The sequence below is a fragment of the Microtus ochrogaster genome, chromosome 5 (genome assembly GCF_000317375.1).
Source record: "Microtus ochrogaster isolate Prairie Vole_2 chromosome 5, MicOch1.0, whole genome shotgun sequence".
NCBI classification, from domain to species: domain Eukaryota; kingdom Metazoa; phylum Chordata; class Mammalia; order Rodentia; family Cricetidae; genus Microtus; species Microtus ochrogaster.
The window spans coordinates 64684337-64697143 of NC_022012.1; the positions used below are offsets into that span (position 1 = coordinate 64684337).

General features: G+C 43.7%; 1 protein-coding gene across 1 annotated transcript in view; it reads right to left on the reverse strand.

The window, feature by feature from the left end:
* Positions 1 to 1794: 1794 nt before the first annotated feature.
* Positions 1795 to 12807, reverse strand: part of Onecut1 (one cut homeobox 1) — a 35237-nt gene continuing 24224 nt past the window's right edge. The window contains exon 2 of the mRNA XM_005347629.3: positions 1795 to 9033. Within this exon, the coding sequence (XP_005347686.1) occupies positions 8741 to 9033 (293 nt within the window). The 3' untranslated portion in view covers positions 1795 to 8740. The remainder of the gene's footprint in view (positions 9034 to 12807) is intronic.

Sequence of the window (12807 nt, forward strand, 5' to 3'; positions counted from 1 at the left end):
CTAGACTGGCCTCAAACTCTCAGAGATCCACCTACCTCTGCCTCCGGAGTGCTGGGTTTAAAGGTGTGTGCCACCACCACCCGGCAAATGTAATGTTTTAAAAAGAAAGATAGGAGACTGTGGCCCCCATAATCCCAAAGGAAGTGGTACTATTAGGAGGTGTGGCTTTGTTGGAGGAAGTGCGTTACTGTGGGGATGGACTTTGAGCTCCCCTATGCTTAAACTACTCCCAGTGCCACACCCCACTTCCTGTTGTCTTCTGATCAAGATGTAGCCAGCACACGTCTGGTGCTCTCATGCTCCCTGCCTTGATGCTAATGGGCTGAACCTCTGAGCTGAAAACTGCCTCCTCGATTCAACATTTTCCTTTATAAGAGTTGCTATGGAACTGGAGAGATGGCTCAGCAGTTAAGAACACTGGCTGTTCTTCCAGAGGTCCTGAGTTCAATTCCCAGCAACCACATGGTGGCTCACAGCCATCAGTAATGAGACAGAACACTGCAACATAATAAATAAATAAATAAATAAATAAATAAATAAATAAATAAATAAAATCTTTAAAGAAAAAGAGTTACTATGGTCATGGCATCTCTTCACAGCAATAGAAACCTTAACTGAGACAGAAGTTGGTACCAGGGACTGGCGTATTGCTGTGATAGGCCTGACCATGGTTTTGTTTGGAGGAATCTGAACTTTGATACTGTCGGTTAAACAGAGACACACTAACTATTCCTGAGAGGTTTTTGATTTTTATTCGGACTTCTTTTTTTCAGACAGGGTCTCACTATGTAGCCCTGGATGATCTAGAATTCACTGTGTAGACCAGGTTGGCTTTGAACTCACAGAGATCTGCCTGTCTCTGGCTTCCTAAGTGCTGGATTTAAAGGTGTGAGCCATCATGCCTAAGAAAGCAATTCGGTTCTTATGTTTAAAATATGAAAACTTGGGTCTAAGAGATGACTCAGAGGGTGAAGACAGCTGCTGCCAAGCCTCATGGATGACTTTGAGGTCCCTACCTAGGGTCCTTACTGTGGAAGGAGATGACGGATCCCCCTACACAAAAGAAATGGATAGAAATGTAATAAAACACTTTAAAAAGGAAGCCCACTTGAGAATCGGTTGTTTTCGTTGTGGCTGTGCCAGGGATTGACTGGGAACAAGAAGACAAACCAAATCTGCTTTTGCCAGGTGAGCTAAGAGCCACTGAGGATTTACACGCCAGATGCTATGCCAAAGTCCGCGTGAGCTCCATAACAACTGTGCAATGCAGGCCCATGATTCAGAGAGGAAACCGAGCCTGGGGGGTCACTTGCCCACGCTCACAGCCCTGGACAGCACAAATTGGACTCAGTGGGCTGCTGACAGAAAAATGAAGGAGTGGTGGGTGGGGTGGCTCTGGGAGGAGTTATGGGGGATTAGGGTGTGCATGGGACTGAAACATGTTATGTGGAATTCTCAAAAATATTAATAAAAATACATTTACAATTTTGTTTTCTTAATTTTTTTTTCGAGACAGGGTTTCTCTGTATAACAGTCCTGGCTGTCCTGGAACTCGCCCTGTAGACCAGGCTGGCCTTAGACTCACTGAGATCTGCCTGCCTCTGCCTCCCAAGTGCTCGGTTAAAGGAGTGCACCACCACCACCACCACCCTTAATCTTTCTTTAACCACAACACTGGCTCCCATTCTTGGCCGTGCTGCCCTCTCACCCCCCACCCCACAAAGAACATCAACGGGCTGCTTCCTCAGGGCTGCAGGCCAAATAAAACCAAAGAACGCAAGAAGTGTTTCCATGTAAAGTGCTGGGAAACCCAACATTTTATTCACTACATCTCGGCGACTACACAAATGCGGAAACATCGGAACACTGGAAGCGTGATGACATCACCACTTGCTTTTTTTTTTTCTTTTTCTTTTTCTTTAGCAAACACAGCAGATGATATTGCACGGCATAAAGAGAGAACAGTATTGAAGCTCAAAAAAATTAAAAAAAAAAGAAAAGGAAAGAAAGAAACCTTAATGCAGTACAAACCAGAAGAATGCCTAACACACGACACATTTTGTCGCTACGCACGAAAAATACAGAAGAAGCATCAACAGAGAGAAAGACAAAGTCTCAGCAAATGACTGTGACCGGGTACAATAATCATTTCATCCGACGCGTTGATGCAGTGTAGAAACTACCACCGTTTTCTAATTGACAGAGAAAAGGACAGTAACATTTGTCTTCTATCAAAAATCTCCTAAGCCCCTCATGGTTAGGTGTGTAGTTAAATAATCATGTATTTAGCTTTTCAGTTGTTTTTTTATTCATTGCTAAGGAAGAACTCCCCCTGCCCTTGGAAGACTTTCTACTCTACTGATCTTCTATTTAATTTTTACCTGATGATTGTCTTAGGCACCCTCCTTATATAATAAACCATCAAGCTAACTTGAACAGGGAAACTGAGTCACACTCCTCTTCCAATAGCTGAGGTCAAACGTGTGCTGAAAATAGAAAAAGGGGAAGGGACAGGTCTCGGTGAGTGACAGATGGGCTGGTTCTTGGGGGGAGACAGCAACTGAGGGGGGGCAAGGCATGAAACAGCTAGCAAAACAAGTGGAAGGCAGTGGTTTAAAGTTTATTCTTATTAGTAATTGTCAGTTGGTTCAGACGGCAATTCAAAAATGAGCCCAAAATGATTACGAAATAAATGCAGAACATACTATAAAAAATAATCAACGCTAACATAGAAATAGAAGTGTGACCTTATAAAGATAATGCTGCTTTGAAGTTCACTGCCAACCTTTCAAAACCTTCTGTCAGCATCGTGACTCCCGGGGCACTGATGCCTGGGCTAAGAGTGGACTTCTTACCTATTCACATACACAATCAGTATAAAAAGGTTCCTCTTGACCAGAAACCTGTACCCTCCCCTCTCCTTCCCTACCCCAAACATGCCTGCGGAAGAAAAGAAGGCCAAATGTCTGCGTTGAGGGGGGTGTTGGGGACACCAATGCATCTAAGCAACCTACTACGTCAGGAAAGCTGACTGACAGAGCCGTGGCACCTGTGAGGGCGGCCCTGGTCCTCGAGGGTTCTGAGTGTGCTGATCAAGGACCAGACCCACCTTGGCTAAGGGGCCTGGCCAAGGCTCATGTCTAGGAGATGGAGAGTAAGAAAACACAAATTCAAATTGCTCTGCGGTACAGTCTCCCCCCAGGATCCCTAGAGTCCTTCCCATCTGGGTAGGTACACATAAGAAGGCAAGGATGGGGCAGTTGTGGGGAGCAGGGGTGTGGCACTCTTAATGTATTTCCTAAATTAGGGTGGTCATTAAGCCAAGTGAATTTGTTTTACTTCTTGCATGGGCTGCTGGGAAGTTAGTGGCCCCCAGTCCCGTCTTTTTCTTAAAGACAGCTTGGTGGGAAGGTTGTCTTGGTGGAGAGGCTGTCACCCAGAAGGGCAGAAACAATAGCACTGAGAGAGTTTCCGGATTCAAGTTAGCTTGTCTCTTTAGGTTTTTATACTTTGACTTCTTATACCCATGCCTGGATAGCTAAAAACGAACAGAAGCAGGGTGGAGCAAAGTATCCCACAGACACAGATACTGTGAGACATTGGGGAAGGTCTTAAGCTCTTTGAAGTTTCAGGTCTTACCTGCAAAATAATTTTTTTTCTTCTGAAAAATAATAATAAATTAAAGAGAAACCGCAGGTAATGCCTTCTATCGTTCTACCTTGGTACACTCATTTGGCATGTACACGTTTTCGAGGGGGAGCTGGCAGTATTGAGAACACAGCGGGTGTGCTCAACAGGAACAAACTAAAGCTAACACTCCGAAGGCAAGAGAGGCTTTCTCCAGCTTAGCATCAAGAACAAAAGAGATTGTAACATAAAGTTTTGGCCATTTCATTGTACTATATACACCGTAAAAACTACAAGTCATAAATTAACGAAGTGATTAAATAAGTTCATATAAAATGTAATTAAATTAAAACAAATCACAGCACGTTATAGAGAAAAATAGGAACCAGTTTCACAAAAAGATTATATATATATATATATATTTTTTTTTTACCCTGTGGAAACAAATTTTCTACAAAACACAAACTTTCATAAGTAATGATCAAAATGAAAATCATTTCTTATTCCATTCTTGCATTTTTACACAACCCTTAACTTTTAACCCACTTGGGGAACATTCCCAAAAATTAACTCTTCCTTGAGCAACTGAGTCCAGCCAAGAAAACAAACCCCAAACCAAAGTGGGAGGGGAGAGGGAACACCCAAACACACAGCTACAAAATAAATAAGAATTATAAAGGTTTTTTTTTTCTTTAAAGTAACCTTAACAATTAACAAACTAGTTAAGTTCTGCCTTATCACATAGACTCTCTATACAACATAACCCTAACGTTTTATTACTATGAGGTATTTGAAGGAATTGGTAAAAGTGACGCACGGCCTGCCTGGGGAAGGGACTCCTCCGGGAAGGGGCGGGGAGGGCCTCAGGGAGAAGTAAGAGGAGGAGCTTTGGTTTATCAGCAAGAATTGGGGGTGGGGGAAGTCATCCTTTGGTATCAAAGAAAGTTTCATTGCATGGTTGCGCAGAAAAAGCACCACGGTGAATAATTATTCCTTTTTTTTTTTTTTCATTAGTGGCCTTTCTAAGAGGCTGAGGTATTCAAAGAGTATAAGGTGAGAGAGGTTAACAGCGGTTTAACACTTTGGTTCAAGCAAGGCACTCGTCCTAGGAGTTTACAAACTTTGCAACGTGTTTGCCTAGAGATTTCCAGAAGTAGCAGGAATAAGAGTTCCTAATGTCGTTGTTCTCGGTCTCGTGTTGTTAGTAAGAATGAAGACAACTTTACACACTGAGTGAAGAGGGAGAAGGCGGGGAAGGGGCGGGGCGGAGTTCCCTCTGCAGACCAGGGCCGTGCATGAAAATATCTTTGGTATTCTTTGGTATATCAATGTGATTAAAATCACCAATGGAAATTGAGTGAGGTAGCGTCTTTGGTTCACACTATAAATAGTAGATCTTTACACTTTTTTCTTTTTTTTTCTTTTTTCTTTTTTTTTCATTTTTTTTTTAAATCTTTTTTTTTTTTCTTTTAAACACATGGAAGTAGCTATTTCTTACCTTCTGCTTCTTTGTCCACACTATTTGGGGAGTAGTTACCCAATGCACTGTAGAGCAAACCCACACCACAGTAATAACCCAGAAGGCCAAGTGCATCCCCCAAATGGCCTCTGGTATTTGAATGCACCCTAAACAACTAGATAGAAAAGGGAGCCGTGCTTTCTCTTTGTTTGCTAAATGCATAGTTTCATCCTGTCTGTACAAAGGAGGGAGGACGGACCGTAAGGAAAGTGTCCTTAGACTCTTTGGTATAGCAAAGTTACAGTTAGCCTGCAAAGACGGTTCTTCACCTGGGGGAGCAATGGGAGAGTCCAAATGCAGCAATTGCTTTCATGTTGTTCTGGGAAAATAATTACGTGTTTCTGGGGGGACTGAGGAGCGTGACGAGTGGCAAGTTCTGTTAGAACTTGTGGATCTCCTCATACATTTTCTTTGGTCTTTGGAATGCTCAGAGACAGGAGTACTCAGCCCAGGGCATCCAGAATTCCTCTATCTGGACAGTTACTGAGATCCAAGTTTTATAAAGTCTCCAGACTCCAAACATTCCTGCTGGCTTTCAGCAAAAGCTTCCTGTTATTTGAGGACCGGGAATGACATATGGCCAAAAACACAAAACAAAACAAAACACTAAACAAAACAAAGAAAGAAAGGAAAGAGAGGAAGAAAGTAGGAAGGTGTTTGAAATTGAAGTCTGGTTCTGTTTGCATTGTGGGTAGTGATGAGGGACAAGCTCTTGAGGAGATGGTGTGAAATCTGCTCTGGAGAACATGAGCAGAGCCATAAAACAGGAATGGAAACATGACCTCTGAACGCTGATTCCAAAGCAAAGGAAGAGCTGTTCCTACAGGGTGTGAGAAGGTATTGCTTAGGAAAGCTGAGTGTATCTGCTACGGTTTCTAAGAAGCAAAAGTTTGGAGTATGCTCGGTCAAGTAAGAAAATTGCTCTTCAGGCTCTGACTTGTGCCCTTGTTTACGAGAAAATAAATCTCTAGGCCCTGAAATTGTGTAATTGGTGCAAATTTAATGCTGGTATGAAGTCATCTTTGGTGTCAGCAAGTAGGGTAACTGGTTATTTCTCAGATAACCATCATGGTGGGATTTTTAAAATGTAGTCATATATTTTTTTTTTTGAAGACTGTGCCTCCACAGTACCAAAATGATTGGCTTGAAAAAACTGAAACATGCAGTTGGGTTAATCATGGAAGTAACACGGTAAAAGCCAAGCTAAGTCTCAGGTTGAGTGAATCTTTTTTTCTTTTCTATTTTTTTTTTTCTTGGAGTATTGAAAGTTGGTAAGACTATGTAGACACAGTTAGGTTTCCCTTGAATTTTTAATTCCCTTGTTTTAAGTAAATAAGGCTATGCCCCCTCTTAAATTATAAATGTACTCCCCAGCTCACTCCACTATGAAGGGAGAAAACAATATTTCTATTTTTAGCTTTTGTTTATGCTACTGAAAACTTCGGCAAATCTCGAAGGGTGGCAATTTACTGGTTATTCATGATTGGACTAGAATTGTGCCATATTTAGAAGAAACACTTTCAAGTTGCAATCTTGGGCGAACTTTTAAAAAAACACTACGACAAAACAGCAAGGCGCCTGCTGATTTCCTTTGCACAATCGCCAGAGATCGGAAAGGAGACGGATGGTTCGCTGGTTGGCTTAGGCGCCTCTCTCTGGGGGCCGACCCTTGGCCCCCAGGAGTGAGATTTTGTGTTATATAATTTTTACATTTTAAAATTCGTTTGGCATTTTAGTGAATTTCAACGGATAGCTTACTATTAGTATAGCTTTCGGTGTTATGTATCTAGCTGGGTGTGATATTAACTGAGGGTACCCCATTCCTGACTTCCCTGTGCAGCGACTGTCTGCTCACATCAGTGGTAGTTCGGCCGAGTTCAGACAGAGTGTTTCTGAGTGGCAAATGATTTCTAGAACGTTGTGTTTGCTTCCTGCCTTGGTCTGTGCAGCCCCAGTTAAATGATTTGGAAAAAGTCAAAATTTAAAACTTTGATTAGAAAGCTTAGGTTTTAATTTAGGTCCCTGCCAGAGAGGAGAAGCCATGAGATAAAATTCCAGGATTTTATAGTGAAAAGGAACGTAAATGCTTTGGATGCTATGCTTAGTAAAATGCATCTGTTAATTCTGAAAGAACCAAGTCTTGTGTGAGGCTGGCGCTCTGGCTTTTTCTATGCAGGCTTCCTATGCTCCTGCTTCTCAGAGGCACCTGTTGTTTTCCCGACGTCTGCCTGATACAACATCTGAAACTGACAATCAAGTTAGTCTAATTGCTTTTTTAGGATGGCTACAAAATACAGGATAACTAATTGTTATTCATATTGATCTGCTGTCTTCATTAGTGTTTAGGAAGAATTTAAAAATAAGCATTTGGTGCTAAGTAATTTAAACAAAATTAGTCTAGGTTTTTTTTTTTTAAGGAGGGCTTTTACTAAAAATGATCACTTTAGACAATTTTTAAAATTTAGTTATCTGTCATGTTAAGCTTTGTTTCTTAGTGTTTATACGGGAACCTACTCTGAAAGGGTCCTCACATCTTCTTGGCTGTGAGCAGATTATGCATTTTGTCTTTTCTCTGGGTCGGTGACATTTCCAGATCCCATGTGCACCGCGCCGCCCTCTCTGCCTTGGTGGTAACTGCTTCCCTGAAGCTACATTCTTCCTTGCTAGTCTGAAAACTCACATCTCAAATGCTTCAAGAGTCATACATAATAGTCCTGAATCTACGTGGCATGTGGATTACAGCTAGGTCAGTTCATACGTATAACTTTACATAGTATCTTGTGTAAAAATAGCTTTGGTTATTAAAATCATTGCAATAAAATACCTGCACTATAATATTGTGTGTTCTTTGGTACCTGGGTGATATTTTTTTTTAATGGATGGACTCTTGTTTCATTTTTTTTTTAAAAAATATCTGAACATTTCTTAACAAACAAAGAGAGTGCACTGGTTTAGGCGCCATTCAAATTTTCTTTGCTGGGTTTGAATCCGCATTTAGGTTGTGGGCCTGGCAGGTTCAAACACTAGGCTAGATGAGAGAAATCACACCTTCCATCCAATGAATTTAGAAATCCCACACTGTGTTGGTCACACTCCTCTGGTGCAACCCTTCCTGAAGACCAGCCCTGCCTGAGTCCCTAACCACTGGTGGTGGCGGATGGGTGTGCGGAGATCCGCACACCCACCAACACAAGATATTGAGACACTATACACCTTCGTGGCGTGGTGGGAGAGATGAGAATGTCTGATCTTAAAAGATGACCGCTCGACGGCTCAAACATTACTGTGCTTCGAGCCACGGAGCAGCCACGCACAGTGAGGCGCTCGGGTTGAAGGCGTGAGATCCGATGTTTTTCGATCATCGTTTTTCTTGCCAAGTCTTGCCCCGCTGAAGTATGTCTCTCGGAACAAAGTCAGAATGCAGGTGAGCTTCAGTCTTTGGTTTCTTTGGACTATAAATACCACTTTTATTTCTTCAAATATTTCTAAGTATAAACCTGCTATCTTGAGGTCCTGGTCTTTAAAAACTTTTTTTTTTCCTTTTAAATTAAATTTAAAGCTTTTCCACCGAGGTTCGAGTCCGTGGTTCTTCCTTCATGCTTTGGTACAAGTGCTTGATGACGATGATGAGTTGCCTGAGCTGGAGCTGCCCTCATCCTGCCACTTGTCCAGACTCCTTCTCCTCGCATTCATGAAGAAGTTGCTGACAGTGCTCAGCTCCAACCCCAGCTGCTGGGAGATGGTGATTTGTAATTCTTTGGACGGACGCTTATTTTCCTTAAATATTGCATGTAGAGTTCGACGTTGAACGTCTGTGAAGACCAGCCTGGGCTTTTTGGGGGTGTTGCCTCTATCCTTCCCGTGTTCTTGCTCTTTTCTTTTGCAAGCTGCAAAGAAACATGGAAGATGTTTAGAACGAAGTCCCTCGGGGGGATTGGCCAGCCTTTCCTCATAGCCTGCTTTTTGGTCTGCTGAGCCCTGACTAAAGTACCAAGGATGGCTGGGAAGAAGTGTAATAGAAGTACAGAGAGCTGAAGTATAGCTGGAATTTTGTACACTGTGGGTGGGTTCTGGCATCCGTCAGTTACTGCACTCTGTCTTAGGTAGGCCAGGAAGCTCCACCAGGCCTCTGGCTAAATGAACTGGTAGGTTTGAGTTTTTCTTCTAAAAGGACATTTAATTCTTTAAAAATTATATGTGTGTCTGTGTCTGGGTATGTACACATTGGCAGGTGCCAATGGAGGCAAGGTGAGGGCATCAGATCCCCTGGAGCTGGAGTTAGAGGTGGTGGCAGACCACTTGACACAGTTTCTGGGAACCGAACTTGGGTTCTCTGGAAGACCAGCCGATGTTCTCCACCACTTAGCTGTTTCTTTAGCTCCTAATTTGAATATCAGGGCTTTTTATTTTTAAAATTATATTTATTTATTGTGTGTGTGTGTGTGTGTGTGTGTGTGTGCATGTGTGTGTATAACACCACCACATTCGGCTAAGCTCACCCTTCCCCCACAGTCGTAATTCTCTGAGGGGCTCTCCATCTCCTCCCAGTGTGTAAATCTCTAAAACACCGAGGCTGTCTCCCACAAACCCTGAGCAGAGACAGAAGCCAGGTGACAATGTCTGTTGGGAAGACCTAAAGTTAGACAGTGACAACTGAGGAGTGGGATGCACTTCTCAAGAGGTGGAATTCAGAGGACATCCTGGCAACCTGGCCGGGGTGGGGGTCGGGGGTCGGGTGGCAGGGGAGTGATGAGCTAAGGAGGAAAAGTTCAAAATACGTCCAGGTTTCTTGTTAGATGGTGGGGCACATAAAACGGAGTTTTATGAGACTGTAATTACTTGTATGTAGGACAGAGCGTGTTGGAAGTGCTGGCTGGGCATTCTGCTAAAGATCTCCGATAGGTAGTTGTCCAGTAGACAGCAGGATGTATGGAGCCAGGAGCTCGGGGGAGAGGTCTGAGCGAGAAAGCCAGCGTTGGAAGTCATTAGGGCTCCAGGTGATAAATTATACAACACATGCTTATGGAAAAGTAAATGACAATATTGGGCAAAGCCTCAACTTATCTATCATTCAAAAGGCAGAGCTAAGGAAACTCTCCACAAAGAGACGTCCATCTTCCAGTGAACCAGGAAGCACATTGGAAGGACATTAAGAGGTCCTGGGTACTTGGCAGGATTCTGTGGACTGAAGATACCCACAGCCAGTGTTTTCCAAGTGGCATCAGAACTGCAAGAACCTCTTCCACCGAGGTTCTGTGAAAGGAAGGTTTACAGGTCAAGAGCACTTAGAGAAGAAACCTTACCCACAGAGCCTCTTCCCCAAGACTCACAATGTACGCTAGCCTATCTGTTTCTCAGAGCCATTCAACCCAAACCCTGTGTGGTGGATTATGTCTAATCATAAATCATATGCTACCCATCAGGGGGACATGGGTCAGTATATTTTGTCCCGGGGTTTCAAGAGCTGTAGATATTGCAAAGTCAGAGACTGGGAGGTGGAACACTGCCAGAGCAGGGACCTGGCTAGCCTCTTACCTCCCCCACTCACCAGGGCATCCTGAGAAGTGCAGGCTGGAAGGGGAGCTTAGAGCCTGTGGGGTTATTGGAGATGGTACCTATAAGTATGCATGCTTATATCTACAGAGAACATAGCAAAAGTCAGAATTGCCAAATACGAAGGTCATGGTACCAATAGAATAGAGAACAGACAAGCTCATGTGGAATCATAAGGTTACCAGAGGAGAAGAGAAACAACCTGCAGAGATAAAGTCATACTTCTGGAAGCTTATGTAGAATTATAACTGTTAGAGTCCTTGAGAGACCATATGAATGAGAGAAATACTTTGGGAGACATTGCGGCATAGAGACGACGGTCAAAGCAGGAAAACTGCAGCTAGGGGTCTGAGTCGCCACACATGCATGGGGGGTGGGGGTGGGGGTGGGGCATGAACCAGGAACAAGGGGCCAGGGACACTGCAGTGCAGGGAAGTACTCCCACAGGAAGGCACACGCCAGATAGACACAGGCGGTGAGAGGGGGGCAGAACTGGGTTTGGGGGTTACTGAAGATACACAAAGTTCCAGTTTGAGTCCCCTCCAGGAAGGAGGCAAGCCAACGTGTCTTCAGGATTCTATGGGAAACTGTAGTGGGAGATGCCTCAGCCACACGGGTAGCTTTGATCTTCAAGGGTGTGGTCACTCACGTGAACACTGTGCAGGAGGCGGAAGTAGGCATGGATTGTGCACGTTGGGAAGAAAGAGAAAAGAGCCATGTTCAGGTAGCACACATCTGTAATTATAGCACTCAGGGAACGGAGATTGGAGGAGTGGGAGTTCACGGTGGGGAAAGGCCAGAGGCGTAATGGCTGGGGTCTTGCTTTGCTTACAATATGCTAAGCAGAGCCAAATGTGTTTAGAAAAATATGAGTCTTCCGTGAACAGAGGTCAGGTCAGTTTGGAAATGCTAAATGATCAAGTGCGGCTGTTATTTAATTCGGAAGCCACCACTACCCCAAGCCTGTAACATGGGAATGTGCCCAGCTCACGCTGTCAGGAAGCCCTCTCTGCAGGGAATTTTAGGACTTGTTTCCCTTGGAGGAGTGCTTCTCATTGTGGTTGGCTGCCCTTGAGCTGGTCTATGAGCTATCGCTGACCTACGAGATCACGGCAGGAAATTGGGAATGGCCAGGAAGGACCGTTTATAGATGCTTGACGTTGTTGGGATATTCAAGCATGAGTGTGTTGAGTGTGTTCCTCCCAGTTATTTTTTTCCATATTCTAGAATTACAGGGATAAGACACACGCAGTTCCTTACTACCTAGACTTTAAGGTGCTTTCCCCTGGAACACATTTTATGAGCATGATGTGTAACGGCAACCCAGAACTAGCTCGGGGCCTGTGTCTTAACACCACCATGTCTATTTTCCTTCCTTAAGGACCCAAAGCCCTATCGAGCCTGGGAAGTGTTGACTGATGGGGCTGGAGATGGCTCAGCATTAAGAGCTCCTAGTGCTCTCACAGGGGCTGGGAGCTGGCTCTCAACTCACATCCGTTGACTCACAGTTGCCTCTAACTCCATCTCCAGGAGATCGGATACCCTCTTTGGGCCTCTGCAGGCACCGTATTCGAGCGTGTACACCCACACAAGACACACATACAAACACATACATTAAATATAAAGTAAGTCTGAAGTGTTGGCTGAGTTGTGTAAAAGTTTACCAGGAATGTGTCTGGGAATCTGTGGACATGGATGTCTTGCCCTGGGGGACATTTACAAAGTCAGATGGGGAGCCAGGCGATGGGGGCCCATGCCTTTAATCCCAGCGCTTGGGAGTTCAATGCCAGCCTGGTCTACAAGAGCTAGTTCCAGGACAGGCACCAAAGCTCCATAGAGACACTCTGTCTCGAAAAACAAAAAAATAAAACAAAACAAAACAAAAGCCAGATGGACATGGAATACTTGTTAGATAAACCTGGTCTCAGAAGATACAGTGGCTAGTCTTGGGCCACTAAAGATGCAATTCTGTGCAGGTCCCTTATTGTTCTTTTAGCCTAATGTCCCTGTTTACAGTGAGTTTCTAACTTCCCAGGATGATAATCAGGTTTTTTTTTTGTTTTTTTTTTTTTTTTTTTTTTTTTTTTTTTTTTTTTTTTTTTTTTTTT